The 26,423-nt window shown below is 28.9% G+C and overlaps 1 protein-coding gene across 1 annotated transcript in view; it reads left to right on the top strand.

Moving 5' to 3' along the window:
• LOC123301211 (methionine--tRNA ligase, mitochondrial) overlaps positions 1 to 26,423 on the top strand; it is a gene marked incomplete at its 3' end in the record, with an annotated part of 158,096 nt that overhangs the window by 54,309 nt on the left and 77,364 nt on the right. Inside the window, exon 4 of the mRNA XM_044883949.1 lies at positions 2,874 to 3,162. Coding sequence (XP_044739884.1) covers positions 2,874 to 3,162 — 289 coding nt within the window. The remainder of the gene's footprint in view (positions 1 to 2,873; positions 3,163 to 26,423) is intronic.

Genomic DNA, 26,423 nt, shown 5'->3' on the forward strand with positions numbered 1-26,423 from the left:
TATCAGAACAGATGGTCATAAATTGTATATCGTACACAATTTTATAGAAATCTTTAATTTATGGTTTAAAATGATAATCATAGATGGCGAAGTGAAATGCCATAGACTAAATTCAATTTTTTTAATGTCTTTATAATTTGTAGCTCATGTTTTATTCTGATATATGAGCTATATTATTGTATAGTTTCATTCAAATGTATTCGTTAGTTTTTGCGTGGAAGCGTAATAATACACAAAGAAACAAACATCCTGATTTTCACATTTATCATATATAGAGGTAGGGATTATTATAAATTATAAACACATATTATGAGAAAAAAAGTATAATAGATTGAAAAAAAAATTACTTCTAATTTGACTAGAGTGGTATGACTTCGAGATTGCTATATTACCTTAGAATTTCTTATACAGACTGTATTCATTGCGTGCAGAATCTTTAGCGCTGCGTTAGGAGAAGAAGCGTAATTTTTTGAGTAATTATACTATAACATGGTTGCCGGTTTTACCTGAAACACTCTGCTTGCGAGATAATAATTATATATGTGAAATATTTTGTGTGAGGTTACTGAATGTGAGATAAAATATATGTGGTTAACATAGTCTGTCACGTTTGATTATAACACCTACATATGATATGACTGCAGGTGAAAACATCGCTATTCGCTCCGTGCATGAGTTTTATTTTAGGGAGTTGCCATAGTAACGAGACACTACTTTATCAATATAATTGTATGGAGAGGCATTTAAGTTTATGGATTGCATATAGGTTGTTTTTTTTTAACTTGACATTTGCAAAAAATTAAAAAAAATTGTACAGATATGAAAAATTGCTTCAAACGAAAGTTTGATCATTTGAAATCCTCAATCATTTCCAAATGTATGCTTATTTTTAGGTGGATGGGGCCTAGGTTAAATGGTGATAAACTCAATTTTACAAATGGAACACTATATTTTTGTAGGTGTTCGTATTTTTAAAGACAAAAAAAATCAGAAAGAAAAAATTTTTTAAGTGCATATTGTTGTGATCTGAGCTAAAAATAACAGATATTTTCATGGATTTCTTATGCGCGAACTGTTGTTTTTAAGAAAATTTTTAGAATGTGAAGAAGTGTTTTTTATTTAAATTTAAATATTGTGCAATTTCTTCGTTTCTTATTTTCACGATTTCTAATGCAACAAGTTTTATTGATTGTTATTTTTAAAATTTAAATTATTGAAAATTAGTAACATTTTAAGTAAAACGCATTATTTATAGCTAATTTTATAAGATAACAACTCTACGGTCGGTTTAGCCGCCCCCTCAACCTACTATGCTCCCTGCCAATATCATTGTGTCGCCTCGACTAAAGCAAATACCTCTTGGGATTAATATGGTTTATGTATGTATAATCCATACAGTTTAGAATATATTTATACATATAAGGTTTAAAATGCAATTATTATTTGTATCTTTGTCGAAAATTATTTATTTTCACTTCATACTTGTAAGATTACATTTAAGAATTGATTTTCCTCCTTCAAAGGAAAAATTATCGCTGCTTGTCAATGTTATTATACTATTGAAGTAGTACACTATGGATTTTCCGACGGATTTTTTTTACTGTTTTGACGACTGGTAAATATTAGCTTTACTTTGAATAGAACCGATAATTCAAAATTTTTATTACACTTTTATCTATATTATAACAAACAGCGCTGCTTGTTATTACTACAGTTACTTGCAGCCTCGGTTACTTGCTTACGATTGGCTGCAAGTAACCGTTGCAGTAAAAAAAACAATAATGGGGTTTAATCTCCGTTTTTTCAGACATCCATCTAAAACTGAGGCCCACCTCATTATTTAGAATCTTTATAAATTTTTGTGATGTGGTTGGACTCAGTTAATTCGTTCTTACTCAAGTAACGACTGTGTACAATTTATCGCCCCATTAATTATAATTGATCACACTGCCGCTGCCTGGATGCGAACCTGCAACCTCCAAGTCAGTAGTCAAACGATTGCGATTGCGCCTTCACTCGCTCGATCACTGAGCCGGTTACCGTAGCAGCAGTAGCTTCAAGTAACCATAACAGTAATAAACAGCAAGGATTATTGTGTGGGTAATATTCTATTAACACGCAAACGAACAAAATAATTGATTGATTAATATTAATAGTAGGGCCCTCCTGGCAGAAATTACATTCCTAAATTGTTTATATTGCACTAAACCTATTCAATGCTATTTCCATTTATTTAAGATGAGGGTATATTTTTTTAATACCATATTTTTGACCTTTATTTTTGTGCATAAAATATTAGTTTTAGTAAGTTTTATAGTTCTGAAAGGCGACCGTAAAAACAATTCATTTATTTCTGACGGCATTATATTTTCAGAATTAGTTCCATGAGAAAGCCTCTTGAATTTTTGAAAGGTTGAGGATATCGAACTAATTTTAAATCTAAAATTATATACTTAACTTATTTCTGAAAAGATCTCTTACTATTTTTGTGTATATATTTAACTTAACTATAACAAGTGAAAACAAACAATTGACTGAGTTAATTGTTTAAATACCATGTAGAGATAGTGTCGATTATTCTATCACATTACACATATATAACTGATAATCCCATATACATGTCACACATACATAACTGATAATCCCATATTAAATATACTATAAAATTTGCATCTAATGTGTGCCCTCGTGAGTAAACAGTTATTTTCAATATGCTTATTATGCTTATTATGATATGCTTATTATCAGTTTCCTCTATACTGAAAATATGCTTTCAGTAATAAATTAAAGTATTTTACGGCCGCTGCTCCGTTTAATAATAATTCAAAATTAAAATTTAATCCGAAAATTACAATTAGATTTTTTTGTTACAGAAAATATTGTAAAACCTAAAAAATTTCAACACATTTTAATGGATTGGCTTAGTGAAAAAGAATTACCCGATATATCAGTATCGAGACCTGCATCACGTGTACATTGGGGTATACCAGTACCACAAATGGATGCTGGTGAAGAATCATCTACACCAGCACAAACAATTTATGTATGGTTAGATGCACTTATAAATTATTTAACAGTAGCTGGCTATCCTGATATTCATTCCAAAAAATTTATTAATTCATGGCCACCAGATGTGCATATTGTTGGCAAGGATATTCTAAAGTAAGTGCTCTCATAATTTTCTTTTATTTCTTTAAAATTTATGTGATAATTATTCCAAATTTTCTATGTTTAAATAATCAAATTGAAAATATATAGTGTGTCCCCAGATAGAGGTAACTATACTTAATAAAATAAAAATTTTAAGATAAAAATCATTCTTTATAAAAAATAGTATGTAGGCATATTTAAAACTTCTAAATAATGTAGTCAAAAAATTGAAATCACTTTTTTTCGTTTTGGTAAACTACTCTACTTTTTTTGACAAAATGTTATTCCGAAAAGTTTCTCGTAATTAACAATTATAACGCCGTGTACTTAAATTATAGCATTATTTTTTATTTGAACAAAAGTTGTAATTACAAAAAAACGTAACAAAGAAAATAATAATAAATCAATTGACATGTACTATTCGAGAGTGTATTTTTTGTGTGGGCTAGGTTAGAAAATTAAAAAGAAAATTAATTTTCTCAGATTTGAGTCATAATTGTTAATTTCGAGCAATTTTTCTTAGTAACATTTTGACAACTTATAAAAAGGATGGGTAGTTTACCAAAGAGAAAAAAAAATAATGATACCAAATATTTGGCTATCCTGTAGTACATTATTTAGAAGTTTTAATATTCCTACATACTTTTCAGAATAAGCAAAATTTTTTAAAAAGAATGACTTTTTTTCTTAAATTGAAAAATAAGAAAATTTACAAGTTACCTCTATCCGAGGACACACTGTGTATTTAAAATTTTTAAACAAGCATAAAATTCCTCTAGAAGTTTACTTGAAAATGATTCATTTAAGAGATATGGACTTTCTAAGTTGTAAAAAATGGGAATATTGTAGGTAACGAAATAATCTAGGTTAAGCTTATAAATCTTGATTTATTCGTTATAATTATCTTCTATGGTTCTATAACTTAGAAAATCGATATCTCTTGAATGGTTTCCTAATTAAATATTTTCAGCTATTTAACCTGAAACATCCTGTACAATTATAATATACAATTGTGTACGATAAACCTCAACCAAAATGAATTGAGGCTAAATTTAGCTTAGTATTGAGCCAAATTTAGTTATTTTATTTATACAATACTAGTTAGTACCTATTATTAATTATAATACTAGTCGGTATTTAATATGTATTCGTAGTTACCTAGACAAATTTTATGTCAATCGTACCGCTGAGGGGCATAACAGGATTTTTAATTATGTAATTATGTGGGTATTGAAATGAAACATACAACACAAGTTTTCAATTTTCATGTTTCAATACATTTTTATACCATTTATATGAAATATACCAAGGTATACTACGTTTAGTCCCAAATTTGCAACTCTTAAAAATATTGATGCTTTGAACAAAATTTTGGTATGTGTGTTCATAAAAGCACCTAAATAGTCTATTTCCGGTTGTCCGTCTGTCTGTCATCTTTCTGTCGTCTGCCATCACGATAACTCAAAAACGAAAAGAGATATCAAATTTTTATAGCGTGCTGAGGACGTAAAAAGTGAGGTCGAGTTCGTAAATGAGCAACATAGGTCCATTGGGTCTTCGGCCCGTAGGACTCAGCTTGTAAACTGTTAGAGATAGAACAAAAGTTTAAATCCTTAAAAAAAAATAACAACTTTTGTTTGAAACATTTTTTCGTAAACAGCACTGTTTACCCGTGATAACGCAAATTACGCACAAATTGTATGGTATATATTATATGGGAATATCAGTTATGTATGAGTGACATGTATGTTTGTGTATTGTGACAGAGTAATCAATCCTGTCTCTACATGGTATCCCAACAATTAACTCGGTCAATTGTTTGTTTTCACTAGTTTTGTCTACCGAGTGTATTAAAAGGAAGTAATGAGAATTGAATGTAAGCACAACGTAAAGAAACAACGCGCAGATTACACCTTTCGAAGCAGTTGAAAAATCGTACAGTTGTTTTTTGGTTTTGTAATCAAAGATAAAAAAACGAAACCGGAAGTGACGGATACTGTAAATTTGAAACTCTTGTAACGTTGCCTTTTTTTGTACAATTTCCATAAATGGCATACCTTTGGATTTTTCTCTCAGACATTTTTAACAGAGCGCCAGATACGAAACTACAAAAGATTGTACTTTTTACTTTAACTTTTTAACCTTGCAATAATGGGTACACATTTTTTTAAAGAAAGATTTTGGGTGCAAATTTATTTTATTAGACTTTTATAGGTTGGCCGTAAAATAATCTTAAGTACAAAATGTGCTGTATCTTATTCTGGCCAGGCTAAAATTGTGATTGAAGTATCGTATACAGGCACATTTGGCACCAGTAACTTAATATTTTTTGAAAAGTTCAGTAAAAGAACTCCAAAATAACAATATATAGCTTAGCTTGAAATAATACGTGTAGCAACTTAAATTATTTTGTTAGAAATATAAATTATTTTATTAGACTATTTTAAAAGCTACTATAATATATAATTTCAAGAATGTTATTAACATGGTAATTATATCGAAAATTATGCAATTCTAATAGGATCATCGGATATTTAGTTTCGAACTAATCTATATTTGTATAAATTGATGGAGAATGCTGTTATAAAGGATGTTCAAATAAGAACGACGGTTTTGAGTTTTGAATAAAGTATATTGATTAATGAAGAACACATAATGAGGAAAGTAGATTCAGTGATACAGCGTTGAATTTCATCTGATTTTGTTCTGGTCTTGAGTCAATTGAACTATGCATTAAGTTTAAAATATTTTGCTAAGATTCGATGTGTAGTGGTTGTGGAAATATCCATTTTTTGAACTGTATGCCAGAATTGATATGGTTCGGCTTTTCTTAACATTTTCACGCACTGCTGCGATATTTTCACTCGAACACCCAAAACTAACGCGTGATTCTATTTTCTGGTCATTTCTGCTTCATTTTACTTAACCTTGAGCTTTCTTCTAACTAACCGCCTTTTTTTGAAATGTCAAATCATGATCCTAAAAAATACGAACAATTAAAAATCGACGCTCTTATTGGAACACCCTTTATTACGCCGAATACATTATTAATTTAAATAGTTTGATAAATTGCACATAACAACATTTCTAAAATATTTCATAGAGTTAGGGTAAATATTGGAAAATGCATGTGTTAAAAATTTAATTTAGTGTTATTTTGTATTTTGAATAGTGATTAACTGTATGGTCAAAGAGGCAAATGGAAATTTCCAGGATACCTGTTACTTTGATGAAAACCATCAGAATGATGGTAAAAGAATCGTTTGATAAATACAGAATACAGTATCGTTTGATAAATCTTTGTTTATCTGTTAGATTTTTGAATTTTGAATTTTAATTGTAAATTCCTATCATGTCATTTTTCATTCTTCTATGTTACACTTTCCCTGGACATTTATGCTATACTGTCTTCCCGTGTTTTATAAAAAAATGATTAATAGCTCATAAATAATATTGTCTAGTGTGTTATTATTGATGCAGTAAAATTGTAACCATTCGACCGTAAATCACTGTTGGCTTGGACAGTGTAAACCTTCCTCTGTGCCGGACCACTGACTAGACAACCTATTAATTATATTAAAAAAAACAATTGTGTTATGTTAGATTCAGCGCATTGAAGAGCTAGCTTTAAATAATTTTAATTAATTTTTTAAGCCTTTTGTTAATATTTTTTCACTAAAAAAATACGTAATCAAAATTTATTGCATGTATTTATTAAAGTTTTTTAATGTTTGTTCCCGTAGTTTTTAAATATACAAGCTGTTATCTCTCTATTTCGCAAGACCATTTCTTTTTCGCAAACTTTTTTTTCGTTTATTTTTTAAGCTATTTAAAAATTTTCATTTCTCTATCTTTTACATTTTTTGAGAAAATGGACACAAACGTTTTACCCCAATTTGCCCCCTCAAGAGAAAACAAAGTTTCAGAAAAAACTTGTTTATTTTTTAATAAGAAACATTTTTGACATTTATACTTTTTTTTTGTATCTTTAACGATTTAACTTAAGCAAAACTCAAAATTTTAACATTTCTGAAAAGCATGTAAATTTTCCAAGCATCATATCTCAAAATTAAAGCAGCAACTAATGTCAAAAGCTCATAGTTTTTGAAATTAACTGCAAAAACTGAAAAAAGTCCGAAAATTTTTCAGTTTTTCATGTATTACGCAGGTAGTACAAACAGCAAAACCAAAAAAGTAGCTTTACATCGCGTTATGCGATTTTTAGTTGTTTTTTTGTAAGAATTTACTGGCGTACCGACCTTTACTGATTTAGTTATGAGCCCGCAATTAGAGTGCAAACATTATTTTAGACTATATACATGGTGAAAGTGAACTCTCATCACGCGTCTAAAGATTACCGAGCGGTTGATGCGAGTGCTGACGAATTACAAAGTTTCCATTCTTATATTTCGATAACGGAATGAACAATTAAAAAACGTGAAGTATCGGTTCCCTTTTAGGTGGGCGAATATTCCGTATTCATTTTTTTTCTTTTACGAGGTCATCTTCATGGCAAACTTTGCTATAAAAAAGGCAAGTTTTGTTGAAAAACTTCTTTCCTAAACCTGAATATTCAGTACCTAAATTGAATTTTAAGGTTAGAGTGGCTATCCCGGAGTGGGACACATTTAGATCATAGGATCCATTGTGATACCGCAATAGGGTTGGTCCATCCCCTGCCACTACTCTATGAACCATTTGGAGCTGTTTAAGAACAGTAGGAGAGCTTTGACTTTAGGTCGGAGAGGTCGGAGAGGTAGAGAGGCTCGCTCAAGTAAGTTCAACTTCTCATGGCCAGAGTTGGGCAGTGACAGAGAAGATGAGACACTGTCTTAATTTTTAAGGATTAAAAATATAGGAATAGTATAGAAATAAATTTTGCGGACAAAAATTATTCGTTTTTCGATAAAAAATAATACTCGGTAAAAATAATTAAAATTTTGAGAATGCTGGTTGGAATGGTCCTTGTTTGACCATGAAGATGTTTCATTAAAAAAAACTGAGTGTTATATATATTATCATTTCCCCTGAAAATACAGCGATATGTGTCTTTGAGTTTTTTTTATTTATTTTCCATTTTATAAATATAAGGGTGAAAACTTTTTAAAAATAACGTAGTTGCAAGTTGTTAAAAAATTAATTTACTTTTAAATGGTGTTGGCTAATAACTCCTAAAAATGTTTTTAATTATTTCATTTTTATACCATGTATATAAGTAATATATATCAAGGTATACTAAGTTTAGTTCCAAGTTTGTAACGCTTAAAAATATTGATGTTCATAATCACCTTATTAGTCCATTTTAGTTTGTCTGTCTGTCTATCTGTCTGTCGTCTGCCTGTCCGCCTGTCATCACGATAACTCAAAAACTAAAAGAGATTTAAAGTTGAAATTTTTATAGCTTGCTTAGGACATAAAAAGTGAGGCCGAATTCGTAAATGAACAACATAGGTCAATTGAATCTTGGATCCGTAGGACCCCTCTTGTAAACCGTTAGACAAAGAAAAAAAGTTTAAATGTAAAAAATATTCCTTGTAAAAAAATAAACAACTTTTGTTTGAAACGTTTTTTCATAAAAATTACTGTTTACCCATGAGGGCCCAAATTAGGCGCAAATTGTGTAATACGTATATTATATGGGAATATCAGTAATGTATGTGTGACATGTATGTGTGTGCAATGTGAGAGTGTGATGAACTGAACACAATCTTTACATGGTATTTCAACAATGAACTCAGTCAATTATTTGTTTTCACTTGTTTTTTTAAACATGTAATCCTTTGTTTGGTGTTTGGAAACAATCTACCACCAACATTTAAATGAGATAAACCTCATAATTGGTTTTTGATAAAACATGTTCAATTCAAATATTAATTGAATGACCTAAAACTAATTTCTATTTTATAAAATAATAACCTTTGGTTGTTTTATTTAACATTTCATAAACTAACACAAAATTCATCCATGAAAATATGTGATTAAAATTTTATTATAGTGGTTCTATTGAAAAAGTCATTTAACTATAGCGACAACCGGTTGCTTAAAAATACTTTCGGTAACAGGCTTAAACTGGCTTTCAGTAAGTGCCGAATAAATAAACAGATAAAATGTATCGATTCATTGTGTGCGTAGTCATCGTAGGGACAATAAAATCGATGCCAGCGCTTCCAGTGAAAAATTTTGCCGTTAATGGCGGCTGTTATGACTAATTTGCAATTCTTTACATGTAAATGTTATAGTGAATGTCAAATTATTGAAAAACACTAATTAATTAAACTTAATGCATAAAAAATTGTGAAAATAAGAAATCAAATTGCATAAATATTATTTTTTAATTGTAAATTATTATAATTATTTATTTAAATTTGTGAGACAATAATATTAAATTTTTGATGTAAGTCATAAATGCAATCCATACAATTCTATCAAAGTAGTGTAGCGTTACCATGGAAACGCCTCCAATAAAACACACACACGGTGCGAATAGTAATTTTCTAAAATACTGTTCAAATGTATAAATTGTCTTCAAAAAATAGTCTATTAACCCACGAACTAAAAAAGGGGGTGTTATAAGTTTGACCGCTATGTCTGTCTGTATCTGCCTGTCTGTGGCATCGGAACGTCTAAACAGATGTACTTATTTTAATTTTTGGTTTTATTTGAAAGGTAATTTAACGGAGAGTATTCTTCAAAATGCTTAAAAGAAAAAGGTAATTTAACGGAGAGTGTTCTTATATGTTTAAAGTACGAGTTTAGGGTTCCGCACCCAAAAATTCGCGGTTTTTTTTTAAATTTTGTAAATTTCACTTGTTAATGGTATAGTTGTTCCATTGACCATCTGCTGTTTTTTTTACATGTTTTATGAACTCATTTTTGTATGTCCTGGTGGAGCTTTGTAATTGATGAACTAACTTCCCGATGAGCTAGAGGTTCGAATTAAATTTTGCATTGCTTTTAAAATATCTTCCCCATGAGAAACTTGAAATTTGGACCATAGCTTAGAAGTGGTTGTCAATACATTCACATAACCCTAAAAAGCAAAAAATAAAAACATTTTTTAATGTATAAATGTGAAAAAATATCCTTTTTTTCACTTTTGATCGTGAATAATGTTATAACTTTACAATATATGACGAAAAGTATGAATAAATTTTTTCGATAGCTGGAGTTTCTCAATTTTCAATATTTTGCAAATTGAGAAAAATAAATTTTGTTTAATTATTTAGCTTTCGATATTCCGAAAATCAAGGCAGATATCGAAAATTGTATTTTTCATCCATATTCATCATGTTATTAATTAATACATACACCTATTAATTAATTGCCACCTATTACAAAATCATTCATCAAAGTTCAAAATAAGGTACAAATAATTTCAACCACAAGTCTAAACTTGACCTGGCGCTCGTACTACTTTAAACTCAGTTGGTTGATCTTAACTTTTTTTTTAAATATAGTTTTTTTTATTATTTTGTTATATATAACTGAATTCATTAGATTAAAATAATTTGGTGTCTACTATTATGAATAATTATGTACTCTTAGCATTGTAGAATGGAATGTCTCTGTACTGTCATTAGATAATCTATTAATTAATTATTATTATGATTATCGTTGTTGTGATAATGTTTGATTATAATTGTTTTAATCTACTCTAATATGAACATATAGAACTGGTTGTTGTTGTTGTTCATACAAGCTATAATAGTGTAGGCGAGCTGGGTGGATTTCGTGTACATTTACGGGTTTCACCAAACAAGGAGTATATTTCGACGTATTTTGAACCGCTGAATCCGAATTTTATACTTGCTCAGAGTGGTGGGAAACTTGTTATAAACAAATTAATTGTTTATACGGCCGTAGCTCCTAAACTATTGAAAGTTTTCGTAATCAGTTTATTCTACATAAAAAACAAACCTTTTTTTTATTCATCTTGATACAACCAATAGAACCGGAGATATGGTTAAAATTCTAAACAAAAATGATAGTGTATAAGGTCGGCGTTTAGTGCTTGGTTTGATCCATCCGTACTTTGAGAGACATATCAACAAAGCCAGCAAGATTGTAGGTATTAAGTTTTATCATTTTTCCGACTCGCTATTAGTTTATAAGTCGAAAGCGAGTCCTTGGCGAAAGAAAACCCCACATGATTATATATGAAAACATTGCAAATTTGTTCTTGTTTAAGAATATTTTTTCAAATACAACATCTCTATTAAAACTTGATTTATTGCAACCGAACGCAAATGTATAAATCAATCCCGATTCAATCCAATTAAACATGAAAAGGGGGTGAACGTTGCATCAAATCAGGTATGTTTGTTTTTTAGGTATGTTGTTTGCAATGTAAAGTCAATGTTAAATTCACTTTGATCGCGGCAAACGACCGTTTCATATCGAAAAATAACAAAAACTGCGAAAATTTTGACCTTATTTCAGTTTTTACCGATTTTGATACTGAAGTATTTGTTTTTCATCAAAAATTTTGGTTTTCATTTTGCAAGAAGGTTAAATTTGCAATAATTTGAGGTTTTTAAGGACCAATAGTTTCGGAGATACAGCTTTTCTAAGTTTGTCTATATTTTTCAAGCTACACGATTTTTCGTTAGATTTCATCGTATATTCGCGTTCGGTTGCAATAACTCAAGTTTTAAGAGAGATATTTGAAAAAATAAAAAATACTCTTAAACTAGAACAAATTTGCAATTTTTTCATAAATAATTATATAGGGTTTTCTTTCGCTAAGGGTTCGCTTTCGACTTATAAACTAATAGCGGACCGGAAAAATGGTAAAACATAATATTTACAATCGTGCAAGCTTCGTTGCTATTTCATAAAACGTATTTTTTTGTTATTATTGCATAAAACGTATTATGATTTTTGTTTATAATTTTAACCATACCTCCGGTTCTGTTGGTCGTATCAAAATGAATAAAAAAAAAATTGTTTTTTAATTTAGAATAAAATGGGGCTGTTTAGGAAAATTTTCAATAGTTTAGGAGCTATTTGTTTATAACAATTTCCCCTCCCCACACTCTGTGCGATAAGCAAGTTGGAAATTCGGATTCAGCGGACATGTAAATGTATTCGAAACCCATTCAGCGCCTACACTAATAAAAGATGTGTTTTGTGTCCCATATTGCACCACAGTACACAACAGCTACACTAGTTATATTTGTAACATCATACATTAGACTCATTCATTTTAATTTAAAATAATACTTTTGTTGTAATCAGGTATATTCAATCATTTATTTGTACTGAATTGCATTTAGTCTAATTCAAAGAGTATAAAATAGAGGAGAGGGTTGCGTATACAAATAAGAATACCATCTTATTACATCGTGTCCGAGTAGGTACTAAAGAATTGCCGTGATAATTTAATTTATTGATTGAAATAAACTTTATAAATTTCAATTTTCGTTATCAATTAGTTTTGGCATACCTCATTATGATACTTTCAAATTTCAATTCATTTTAATGGGTAATCCTGCGGAGTTCTCCTGATTAAATGCTAGCACTGCACAAAACCCCAATAGCCAGTAGGTTAGGAAATATTGGCCAAAGAATTTTGATTAAAAATTACCATTTGGTTCAATTCCAATAACCAATAGTTCCGGAAATATGAACCCAAAAATTTCTGATCCGCTTAAACCTTTGGAAAAAAGTTGCTTGTGGGAATTTGGAAATTCCTAAATTTTGCACATTGCCTAAAGGAAGATCTCCTAATTAAAAGTTACCATTACAGTAAAGTTCAATAATAATTAAATTATCTCAGAAGACTCCTAAGTGACCCTCCTCAACCAAGAGACCCAGCAAAGGGGAAGTAGAGGGTTTCCAAGAAAAAAAATTGTTCAAAAACTTGAATGGTACTGAAAATGATGAAATTTTGCTAAATTTTTAAATTTTATTAAAAAAGGAATATATGTGTAAGTATATGGATGAAAAATATCTGAAAATCTTACATGATTTTTGAGGATGTATTTATTTTAATCAAACTTACTTCGCCCTCCTAGACGTTGTCTTATGAGATGTCAGAAGGGATTTGAAAAGAATGTCTAGGCGGGTACCGACAATTTTTCATTTACTTTATCTACGCCTGACATGTCATCTGTGGATGAGGAATCGTGTAACTTGAAATATTGGCAAAATTTTGAAACGTTATATCTTCGACTATCGGCCTTAAATTGTTGCAAATTTGCATCAAAAACATTTGATGCAGCGTTCAATGCTTTCTTTGACTGAATTGTATAAAGTAGGTTTGGTGGAAAGTACCGAATATCCGAAACTGTGTTAGACAATACAGGACATTTCCTCACTAGCTTACTTTTCCATGAGATTTAAGCGGATGAGATCTTTGGTCAATATTTCCGAAACTTATGGTTTAGATATTTGTTTAGATTTTACATTTCATAGAAGTTAACTTCATTCGGTAAATAGATGGGTGAAGGTCGTCTCTAATTCGTATATGGTTCTACAATCTCTCTCAAAATTTAATCCTCGCTTTGCGGTACATTAAAATTATACATTGATGTTGACGCAAGCGCATAAAAATTTGTGTCGAAATGGTCTATATAGATTAGTTACGAATAAGAAATAGATTTTACTGCCAAATTGAGCTTTTGCACGTTAAAAATAGTGTCTAAGGGCTATTTTTAAGAATAGTTGCCATCGTTCCAACATTGGCACAGTGCCGAGGGGGGGAGGTTTTCTGCCCTGAAAGCCATTTCATTGCTTATATCTCCGAAAATATGTTAATTACAAAAAGTTTTAGACAACAATGTAGATAAAAATTTCACCTAAATTTGTATATTTTTCAATATATATTTTTTTAATATTAAAACGACTAAACATTATTTTGAATTTTGGTGTTTATAGGGAATTTATTAATCTATAGTTATAAACGAAAGATATCTAACATTGGTGTAAAATTTAATACTAAATGAAAAATGTGAATAGTAAATGGAAAAATATTTGTTTAAATAATTTTTTTCTTGTGCAAATATTTTTTGTTTATATTCAAATATTTCATGTATTTATTTGTTTATGGGTAAATATAGATCTATTTTTGGAGTTATTTAAAATTCATTAATCATATTTACCAAAAACTGTTAACACGTTACAAGTTTATAAATGTGTTTGTTTGGTTTTTGAGATTTTTAACCCTTTGTCAGATATAAATAAGTATTTAACTTTACTATCAGAGATTTATATTTTATAAGCAGATATATTTATGTCAAATAAAGTCTGGAAAATAGTCTTATTGACGGGAAAAACGGATGATTTATTTCATCGTGAAGTACGGTACTCAGCCAATATCTCAGAATGGTTTTTTAAGATAACATATCACAACCATTTGTTGGTAGTATATTGAAGCTTTTTTGAGAATATCTAGAAAACAAACGATGATATGAAAAATTAAAGAAAAATGTAGATAAAATTTTCTATAAAATTATTTCTGATTACTTTTGACGTATTTGCAATAGAAACCGAGATATTTGCAATAGATATTTTCATGTGGAGTTGATGAAATACCTATTAAACTTATAAAAGAAAACTTATCCCAATTAGCGGAAGTGCTAGTTTATATATACAATCTATCGTTTGAATGTGGAATATTTCCTGATATGTTAAAAACCAGTTTGATAAAATTTTTAAGAAAGGTGAAATCTCAAAGCCCGAGAATTATCAACCTATATCTTTACTACCGCAATTTGCTAAAATTTTATAAAAAATCATTACAATAGACTCTCTGAGCAATGAATTTGCGCATCATGTTCTAAAAGAACTTGATAAAAGAAGATATGTTTTATCACTCTTTTTTGATTTAACTTCAGTCTTCAACATGGTAAATCACAGGTTTTCGTTAAACAAATTAGAAAGTCTTGGTATAAGAGGTCTTCCACTTTCCTGCTTTATGTCCTATTTAGATAATAGAAAAATAATAACGGATTGGAGTTCCACAGGGCTCAAATCTTGGACCATTATTGTTCTTGACATACATAAATTATCTTCCGTCCTTTATACAGTATGGTAAATTATTAATGCATGCAGATGATACTTTTGTGATATTTATTATCTTCAGATAATATACATAGTTTAATGAATGAAATGAATATTGTAATACAACAATTTGCTGATTGGTGCAAAAATAATCATTTAATTATAAACATGACTAAAACAACATTTTTAGTTTTTAAAAATAAAGTTATTGATGCATCAATTATTCCGTCATCAATAAAATATCCGACTACGCAAGTAAGTGAAATGAAATTTTTAGGTATAATTTTGGATGAAGGTATGAAATGGAATCGACATCTTGACACAGTGTGTAAAAAGTTAAGCACGGCTTATTTTTATATAAAAAAATTAAAACAAACTCATAACACTGAAGCTTTATTGGCTGTGTATTATGCGTTTGTATATGCTGCCATGCAGTTATTGTGTAATATTATGGGGACAATGTTCAGATTGTTCACGAATATGTATACTACAAAAAAGAATTATTCGGCTCATGTTTAATCTTGAATATCGAGAATCATGTGTTAATCATTTTAAGCGGAATAATTTACTAACATTCTATGGCATATATTACTACGAGCTATTTATATTTATTAACAAAAATTATCAAAACCTACAACTTAGAAATGAAATTCATGATTATAACACTCGTCATAATAATGATTTGCATATTGCAAAAATTTAAAAACTCCCCGGAAATTATTGGAAATGAATTGTATAATAATCTTCCCGGAAAGTTAAAAAACATAGAGAGCATGCCAAAATTTAAACGTGAGCTGAAAAAGCATATTGTAATAAAATCCCCATATAGTTTAATTTAATTTACTTAACTTTAAATATTTCCTTGTTGACTATACCTATGTACGTTTATGTATCTTATAGTGAAAATAAATAATAATAATAATAATAATAAAGAAGTGTACACTCTTGCGAGTTAAGCGATAAATAATTTAAAAAAAAATTATTTCTCTGAGATGACACGTTACATTTTATAGATACGATTAAAACAAAAATGAAAGAAATTAAATTTCCGATTAGATTTGTTTATTGTAAATATCTTGGTTTTTATTGTAAATAAGTTAAAAGTGATCAGCAATGAGTTTATAGAAAATTTTGATATCTACATTTTTTACTCAAAACTTTTTTCCATACCTTCGAAGATATTTTCAAAAAAATGATTTTGTGGGTAGTTTTTAACTTTTTTCTACCCCTTAAAAGTATTCAATTTTTTTAAAACTATGTGTGCTTCAAATTTTAAGTCAAAACAAACTTATATTCAAAAATGGAGGCTTCCAATTTAAATGGTAGTTTAAAAGTACTTTTTATTGGATTATATATAACCAAATCTAATTTTTGCAATATGGTTGATTGCATTTAAAATTTTTTATTGCGTAAGCAAAGGGTGAATCCAAATATTAAAGAATTTAAATTATTTAAAATCAATAAGAGAATGTACAATAAATGACAATTTTCATTCAAATGAATTGTTCATATCCAGAATAATACCATTGACATTTTTTTATTTTGTAAAATTTTGCATTCCAATTAAAATATTTCGGAAAATAAAATACAACAAAATTCAATAAAGAAAAAAATTGAACATAGTAAAATATAAATTTTTATTGTACAACAAAGCATCGAAAAAAAATGTTACAACAAAAAAAAAAAAATTAGTAATGATAGTCCATGTCACTGCAGGGCTGGAAAATAGTAATAGAATAAATCGTATTGGAAGTATAGCATGCAAGTTAATGTAATTTTTTCATCCTAATCTGTGAATGTAAAAAAAAACTTTTTTTTTTCAATAAATAAATTAAAATTTTTTGTGTTTTAGATAAAATTGTATTCACATTAGAGTCCGTTTAAAATATTTAGGAAAATACCCAAGGTACTGTTTTTTCTTAAATTAAACCGTCATTAAAGTTAGGCTTTCATACATCTCCAATTTTGTGTAGATGTTATTCCTGAGATACGCTAAACGCATAATTTTTTTATTTAAACTATTTAAAACAGGTAAGCCATACGATATATTATCGGGGCATTTAGACGTAACCAGGAAAGCCAAACTCAAAATGATTCAACTTTTATTATCGATTTGTTTTGAATAGAGTTATGTAGATACTGAAAATAGATGAGACACTTATAACAGATAGATGTGTTGCATAAAAAGGATTTAAGTTTCTCTGGGAAATGTTCAAATGCAACACTACAGCTCAGATTACCAGATTATTGTTGAGAGTTAAGTACAACTTCCAAAGAATATGACTGATAGGAATGGGAATATTTGATTTTCAAAGGAAACTATACAAAAAGAACATTTTAAGCTGCAACCAACAACATATATATTACTACAAATGTAGATTTCCTTTTCGAAAATAGTCTATATGTTGTCGTGTATCCAGTGGGTGATTTTGTTTCCACCACTGAACTCTTTCGAATCTTCGAATTCAGGCAGAGTTAGAAACTATTTCCTTTATCGAGGATACAATTCTTGACCTTGCACAAATGAAATACGACTCTTGTTTGAAGTCGAGAAATATGTACTTAATTAAAACAATTGGTTTAGTCAGCTAAAATACGTATTAGTTACACTATTATTAATTATTTCCTAGATAGTTAATTGTTGTTAAATCTAACATTAAATCAAGTTTAGATATAATTAATGTATGATGTTTGATCCACCCTAAGATCTCTATAATTACTGCATGGATGCTAACAATTTTAACCGGTCATTTATTTTAAAACTTCTAGGTCAAAAACTAGAGATATGTTAAAATAAAAAGAGTACCTACATTAAAAATTAATTTTGCTGATCAGTGAAAATTGTTATAAATCCACTGGCAATCCAAAAGCAAATTTTTGCTTTGAAATTCCCTGAATGGAAAGATATTTTAAAAATAAAAATTTGGTCTGTGTAAAAGAAATAATCTCTTTTGTTGAATTCATTTACGAAAACTATCTAGACATTACAAAACCTAAACTGTTGTTTCTTTACTTTTCTAACATCCCGTTTAAAGAGACTTCGAAATAATATGATTCAGGTATAATGTGAATTTGATATAAATAATGGCATCAATCCTAATGATCTTAGTATACATCTATTTGCATATATATTTTTTTACAAAATTATTAATTAAAAAGAAACAAGTTGTACTGCTGGTTTATTTTATTTCTTAAATCTTTGTAAAAAAGATTGACAAACCTTTTTGAAGTTTTTTCTGAATGGGTATCAACTGATAATTTTGTTCACTTCAGCTTATCTTTATCTGCATGGCACGTCCAGTGTAGTAGCGGATGTGAAAATTTTGTTATTATAAATAAAATAATGAAATAATAACAGACTACCTACTGACTGATGATGACACATATGAACGCACAGCCAAAAAATCTGGGACTAGGACTATATATATAAATTTGCATGTGGGTTTCTTGCCACTGTAGATGAGCACTAAAAAGGATTTTTGAAAATTTAGTTCAAGGTGTTGAAAAAGCGAATGAAATTTTTTGGATACATTAAATAAAAAAGATCAATTAAAGACAAAAGTTTATTTTTTTCTTCATAAAAATTCATTTTTTAAGAGGGTCAAATTGGAGGTGAAAGTTTATATGAAACTTTGTAATTTTGGTGGTGAAAAGAGGATGATAGTTCCTTATTTTTTGAATTAACTACTTAACTGATTTTAAAAATTATTTCACCTATAATAAGTTACAATGCAGAGTTTCTGAGATATTGCAATGTTCGGATCGATTTTAGTCCGTCTCTCAAAAACTATTTTAGTTTTATCAAAATTTCTCGATACAAAAAATTTCTCGATTCTTTCAATTTTTTTAAGGGGGTATCCCTCTGATAAAATCGAGAAAATCGCAAAAAAATTTGTTTTGGAATTCGATGAAACTTGGTGGATGGGGTAAGTTTGATCCAAAAAGTATAAAAATCATTTTGAGTCAAAATATCTTTATATACTGGGTTTTATCGAAACTGGAGATAAAAAAATTTCTCGATTTTTTTGTAATTTTTTAAAGGGGTACGTACCCCTTTGATAAAATCGAGAAAATCGCAAAAAAATTTTGTTTTGGAATTTGATGAAACTCGGTGGATGGGGTAATTTTGACCCAAAAAGTACAAAAATCAGTTTAATTTAATGATTTAATGCAGAGTTTCTGAGATATCGCAATATTGGGATCGATTTTAGTTCGTATCTCAAAAATTATTCGACCAGTCGTCAAATGCACCAGATTTTGTACTTTTTGGATAAAAATATCCTTATATACTGAGTTTTATCGAAATTGGAGATAAAAAAATTTCTCGATTTTTTGCAATTTTTTTAAAGGAGTACACCCGTTTGAAAAAAACTAAAAAAGGCAAAAAAAAAAATTGTTTTGGAATTTGATGAAACTCGGTGGATGTGGTAATTTTGATCCAAAAAGTATAAAAAGCAAGTTAATTAAATGATTGGATCCATAGAAAGTTGTAATACCTAATAGAAAGTTGGACCTATAAAAGTTGTATAGCGGATGTGAAAAGAAGTGGATCAAGGGTCACTGGCAATGTTGCGTTGAATAACTTCAATACTCACTTGTCAAGTTATCTTATTTGAGTTAAAATTTATTAGGAAATAAATTACATTTACTAAATTAATTCATGAATTATTTTCAAAACGTTATACAATCTGCTTTAAAATACTATTAGTGTGATCAAATAAAAAAAAAATGGCGTCAATTTTTAGATAATTCTGAGTTCGGAGAAAAAAATTGAATTTAGTAGATCATTATGATACAAATTGAGGAAACTAAAATCTAACATTTTTTGATGGTCGGAAGGGGTCCAAAAAAAATGGTAAAGTGGCCAAATCCGGTCTTTCGCGTCAGACACCGTCGGATTGAGTTAAAAATAAAAAAGTGTTCAATAAGCTTACGCGCCGTAAAAAGGCGAAAAGAATGAGCTGCGAATGAACCCGATTGGTCCATCGATGTCCCCACAAATTCCAAAAAACCATCGATTTTGCTCGAAATTTCAAAACTTCATAGCTCTTGTTGTTTTAAAGATTCAAAGCTGAGATTTAAATGGATTGTAGCTTTTGTACCCATGAAGTATCACACACAATTTCAGCAAGATCGAATGTATACTTTTTGCAAACCGCAGCTGAATGCAAAAAACAGGACTTTTGTAAAATGGCCCTAAAAAAGTTGTGGTGCGGTAACGCGCTATTTTTTTTACGCGATCATATGCTTCAATAGTTAAAGTAATACATACTAAAGTGTCAACCTCTCATCTTAAGTAAAAGTTAATAAAATATTAATTTTAAATTACTATTTTTTTAAATTATAACATTAAAAATAGGATGGGAGTAATGGGAGCAATTATTAAGACTATAATGTCACATAACTTCTGTCTCTTAATAATTGCTCTCATTACTCCCATCCTATTTTTAATGTTATAATTTAAAATAATAGTAATTTAAAATTAATATTTTATTAACTTTTACTTAAGATGAGAGGTTGACACTTTAGTAGGTATTACTTTAACTATTGAAGCATATGATCGCGTAAAAAAAATAGCGCGTTACCGCACCACAACTTTTTTAGGGCCATTTTACAAAAGTCCTGTTTTTTGCATTCAGCTGCGGTTTGCAAAAAGTATACATTCGATCTTGCTGAAATTGTGTGTGATACTTCATGGGTACAAAAGCTACAATCCATTTAAATCTCAGCTTTGAATCTTTAAAACAACAAGAGCTATGAAGTTTTGAAATTTCGAGCAAAATCGATGGTTTTTTGGAATTTGTGGGGACATCGATGGACCAATCGGGTTCATTCGCAGCTCATTCTTTTCGCCTTTTTACGGCGCGTAAGCTTATTGAACACTTTTTTATTTTTAACCCAATCCGACGGTGTCTGACGCGAAAGACCGGATTTGGCCACTTTACCATTTTTTTTGGACCCCTTCCGACCATCAAAAAATGTTAGATTTTAGTTTCCTCAATTTGTATCATAATGATCTACTAAATTCAATTTTTTTCTCCGAACTCAGAATTAAATTATTCAAAAAGTTAATTTGATCATATCATATCAATTTCTTTCAATGGTACATTTGCTTAAAATTGAGAGACATTTTGTGTGTTTTCAAAATCGCAGACTTTTCCGTCACATCCTGCACAAGTAGTAGGGGTGTTAGATCGATATCAAATTTTTTACCTAACAAACAGCATAATTAATCGTAAAGAAAAGTAGGAAAAACGGTACGTTAATTATTCTAATTATCCCATTATATGTGTTTACAATAAATATCGAAGTACTTATACATTTTCTTTTTTCAACAAAATCATCAGTAAAATAATATCTTATTGAAATGGTTATTATTTATTATGAATAGAAAATGGGTTTTATTTTTGTTTTGTACTAATTCAAAAATGTAAATTAAACTTTTTGTACCTGTTTTGATTGAAAAAGTTTTTAATTTGCAGGCTTTATTCAGTTCTTTTGTAAATATTTAACAAAATATCGAAAATATTCAGTTTAATCATGATAAAATAAAAAAACTTGCTCAATGGACTAGGTTTGACTGTTGCTAAACGCAAAAAATCTATGAAATTATCAAAAAATATAGCCAAGTTGGATAAAAATTAAGTATTATATAGTTCTTTGCTTTACTATTTTATCAAAATATATTTCGGGTATAAAGATGATGAATGAAATATTTTCAAATTACTCTTGTGTATTCTTTCTTTGTTTTTGTGTGAGTGTATTTTAAGGAAGTCCTTTCGCCGCGCATGTTAAGTAAAATATATTAGATTACAAGGAAAAATAATTTTTTTATGATAGTTTAAGTCGTTATCTATCGTATAATGCTGTTTCGATCAAACTTTACCGTGTAAATTTTTGTGAAAATTTTTTTCAAAAATATTAACATTTTTGACATTCTTACGACAAAGTAAGGCCTTACGAACTTTCCTTGAATTATACTAGCAGTTATCAATTAGATGGAGTGCAAAAAAAACTGAAAATTAGTTTTTCAAAATATCCAGGTTTTTGCACTAAAATATATAATTTACCGTGAACATTTTTTAAATAAGATCTGATTGTATACTGAAACAAAGTACTAGCAGAAAATTTGTTCTTAACATGACAGCAAGGAAATACTTTGATATAAGACAATATATTCTTGCTATAGTTTAAAAGTGAAATACTTATTTTATTGAATTAAGTATTGAGATCGTTAACTCAAGAAGTCTTTACTTGCTTTTATTATCTTTGTGTAAAAAGTGAACCAGTTACTTTTAGTCAGTGGAAGGACTGCCTTAACTCTATGATATACCTACCACCTATATGTACTATGAGTATACTGTAATATACTTGAGAAATAATTGTGTGAGGTATCGTTGGACAGGCCTTTGAAAATGACCAAAGGTTCTCGTAAGCTCGTAATGTATGTTTTGCGAAATATTTACCTGAAAATAATAATTGGTAAAGAAAGATTGTTACAATGAATTCGAAGAATTGAAAATAACAGAGTTAATTGTTGAAATACCATGTATAAAGAGCGCTGATTAGGCAATCTTTTATTTTTTTTTATGGCATGTAAATTAAGAAAGACAGCCACTCTTTCACACAAATTAATACGAGTATCTTTCTCCTTACCTCCTCAGTGAACAAATTATATGCTATAAACAAACACATACATTTATATAATAAATGTGATACATACATAAATATCTACTATATAATATATAAATTGCGGCCTCACGCGTAAACAGTGTTGTTTACAAAAGAATGTTTCAAACAAAATATCATTTTTTTATGAGAAACATTTTTTATATTTAAACTTGTGTTGTATCTCTAACGGTTTAGAAGATGGGCCCTACGGATTCAAGTCCCAATTGACCTATGTTGCTCATTTACTTATTCGACTTTTTATGTCCTGAGTTTTTGAGTTATCGTGCTAACAGAAAAACAAACGGACAGACGTACGAACAAACAAAAATGGACTAATAAGTTGATTTTATAACACCTATACAAAAATTTTGTTCTATACCAAACCAAAAGATAAGAAACACGATATATATACTTTTATGATTGACATTTTTATATTTTCATTTTGAATAGCTATTTTGTGTTTGTAAACGTGCCCTTTTTAATTATAGATAGTGCAGGGTATTCAAATGTTAACTCAGTTAGTTGTTGCATTCTCTTTTAATTACGTATGTAATAAATAAAACAAAAAACTCTGTTTTGTATTCATTGGTTGATATATGACTATACTCATTTTATTTTCGTATAAAAATGTTAGTAAACTTTTTTAGTGTGGGTTTATTGTTATGTAAATTCATAACGAAAATCATTTTCTATTCGAAAAATTATTATATAAGGACATTTATAATCCTATAAAAATTATCATTTGTATGTATATATGTAAGAAAAAAAACCAGTGAGCAGTAGAGCTAAGGCCACTAAGGCCATATTTCCCCTTTCATGTACATTACTTTTTAAGTTTTTGAAAGTGTGCAATATCTTTATAAAAGAGTGGTGAGTGAGACTGGAAAGTTTACACTTCCAAAAGACACAACCTTGACACAAATACAATTTGAGATTCTATTGAAGATCAAATCTATAAAAACGTTGGAAAAGCGACTTTTTTCCTTTCGAACTCCGTTATCGTAACATAAATTCCCATTATATATAACCCTACATATTGAATTTGTGCTCACTTGAACTAAAAAAATAAAAATGAAATATACAGTGTGGCCATAAGAAACATGAACAATGCTCTATCACGCAAAAGTACATTTTGAAATAAGACAATAGAGTTTCATCGAACTAAAGTGGTACTAAGCTATAGAATATAACTATTTATATGTATAGTGTGTCGCATTTAAGATGAAGGTATCCTCATGTTTTCGTTATTTATAGGAATATCGTATTGAAATTTTGCACAGTCATACAGGGTGATGGACACATTTTTTAAGATACTTAACAGAAATTAGAACTTTAAACTCAACGTACCACAAATTGACAAATAGGGCCGATTCTTAATATTTTGCCTAGCGCCAGAGAAGATAAGAGATATCGAAAAAAACTATTAGAAAAATTTGTTTGGATTTTTTTTATTCCCAAATGCCGATTTTTACGACAAAATTCGCATTTGAAATTTTGTCATTATATTGCTCCACACTCATAATTATTACAAGTTTATTGAAATATTTGAATACATAACACTATTTTATCAATTTATACAGTTTTTATATATTCTATAGCACACTATCAAATTAAAAAATAAACTTTTATAACTAGTGTGCTATGGAATGTAAAAACTGGATACATTGATTATTTAATTCAAATATTTCAATAAAGTAGTAACAATTTTGAGTAAAGACAAAATAATGAAAAATTAAAAATGCCTATTTTCTTATTAAAATCGGTATATGGTTATAAAAAAATATTCTAAGAAAGTTTTCTAATAATTTTTTTCGTTATCTCTAATCATCTCTGACTCTAGGCAAAATATTATAAATCGATTCTATTTGTCAATTTGTATTAGGTTGAGTTTAAAGTTCTGATTTTGGTTAAGTATCTTAAAAAATGTGACCCATCATTCTGTATGACAAAATTTCAAATTGATATTCTTATAAATAGCGAAAATATGAGGGTGTCTTTATCTTGAATGCGATACAGTGTATATATCTTATTAAATTTAAAAAAAAAGCGTGGGTTTCTATTAAAAAAACTTCGAACTTTAAGATCGCATAGTTACCAAACGAAGCAATTTTGTGATTTGGTAAGTTTATTTAGGTTTATGTTTACGGATTTATAACACATCTCACCTCTACATTGCATAAGTCTATATTTTCGTGGCAAATATGATTTGAAAGAGCCCTTCTAAATGTTTCTTTTACATATTTTATTAGCTATATAAAGTTTTTTTTATCAACTTGTCTACTGCTGTCGTCTGGCATCTATTGACATGCCTTTTTTGTCCACTTCAAATTACGCCTTGAGATAAAATTGTCATGAATTTCAAACGTTGGTTTTTTCATACATTTTTTTTTTTGCATCATTAAGTATTTGATGGATAATCGAAAATTTATATGAATAATTCGCAGTTTTCATCAATGGAGTTAACAAAGATACTAATTTTTATAGCCAGTGCGATATTTCGTAATTTAAAAAGTTGATAGAACCTTTCCAATCGAAAAAAAATTCATCACGTACTATAAGATATATAACTTTATTAAAACCAATGGTAGACTTCAAAATAGTTAGCCATGCCATGCCAACTTAAAAGATAGCTAGTTCAAATTTTAACAGCGTAGATAACGGATCAAAGTAGGGAGACGTATTCAGAACGAAAATTGTATCTATTTGTAAATATTGCATAATCCAAAAATTTCCAATCTGTTAGTGTTCTAGAAATAATGGAATGTTGCCTATCACTTTCCTTCCCCGCGTCTTCATGCTTTTGGACTATAAATTTCACTCGTTCTGTAATGCCAATTAAAATTGATATTTTTTTTTTTTTGTAATCATATATTGACATTTTACTTAGGCACTAAAATAATCATTTTTTATATCTACCACTTTCCAAAATTGTGTCAACGAAAACCAACGATGCGGGTAGAATTGAATCATAAATAATTACATTAGGGTTTATTATTGAACTGAAAGTTTGTCACCAACAGTAATGTTAGTTTTAAGTTGATACAACTAAAGGTTAGCAAATTTTAATGAAAGTATAATTACACAATGCTTTTATTGTTGGATCACAGACCATTACACTTATTTTTTGTAATATTGTGTATAAAAAATTTGTAATATGAAAAATTAGTATTCATTTTACATACATTAAATAAAGAATAAAAAACTCAAATAAAATTAATTTAATTTTGTACGGCGGTGAAGTGGCTCGTCGATATAATAAATATTATGAAATGCCATTGCCTTCAATAACTAATGATATATTAATGGAGCCATGCCTATCGAAGAAAATAATTGACTTTGTTTTCTATCACATGAAAAAAGAGGACTTTTTCCAAATTAAAGGCTCTGACATTATGGCTTAAACTGAACAAAATTTCTAAATGATTACTGGCTGCATAATAGAGTGAAGATTTCAGTGATTAATTATGAAAAATGAATGGCCCAATTTGGCTTGGCTAAAGGTTGCCAAACCCAGACTTGATTTATGGCCAAGACTTGACCAAAGACTGGTAAAGCCGGGTTGGTTTATTACATATGGTTGAGGCTTAAACAAGGACTGT

Source organism: Chrysoperla carnea, chromosome 1 (assembly GCF_905475395.1).
Source record: "Chrysoperla carnea chromosome 1, inChrCarn1.1, whole genome shotgun sequence".
Classification (NCBI taxonomy): Eukaryota; Metazoa; Arthropoda; class Insecta; order Neuroptera; family Chrysopidae; genus Chrysoperla; species Chrysoperla carnea.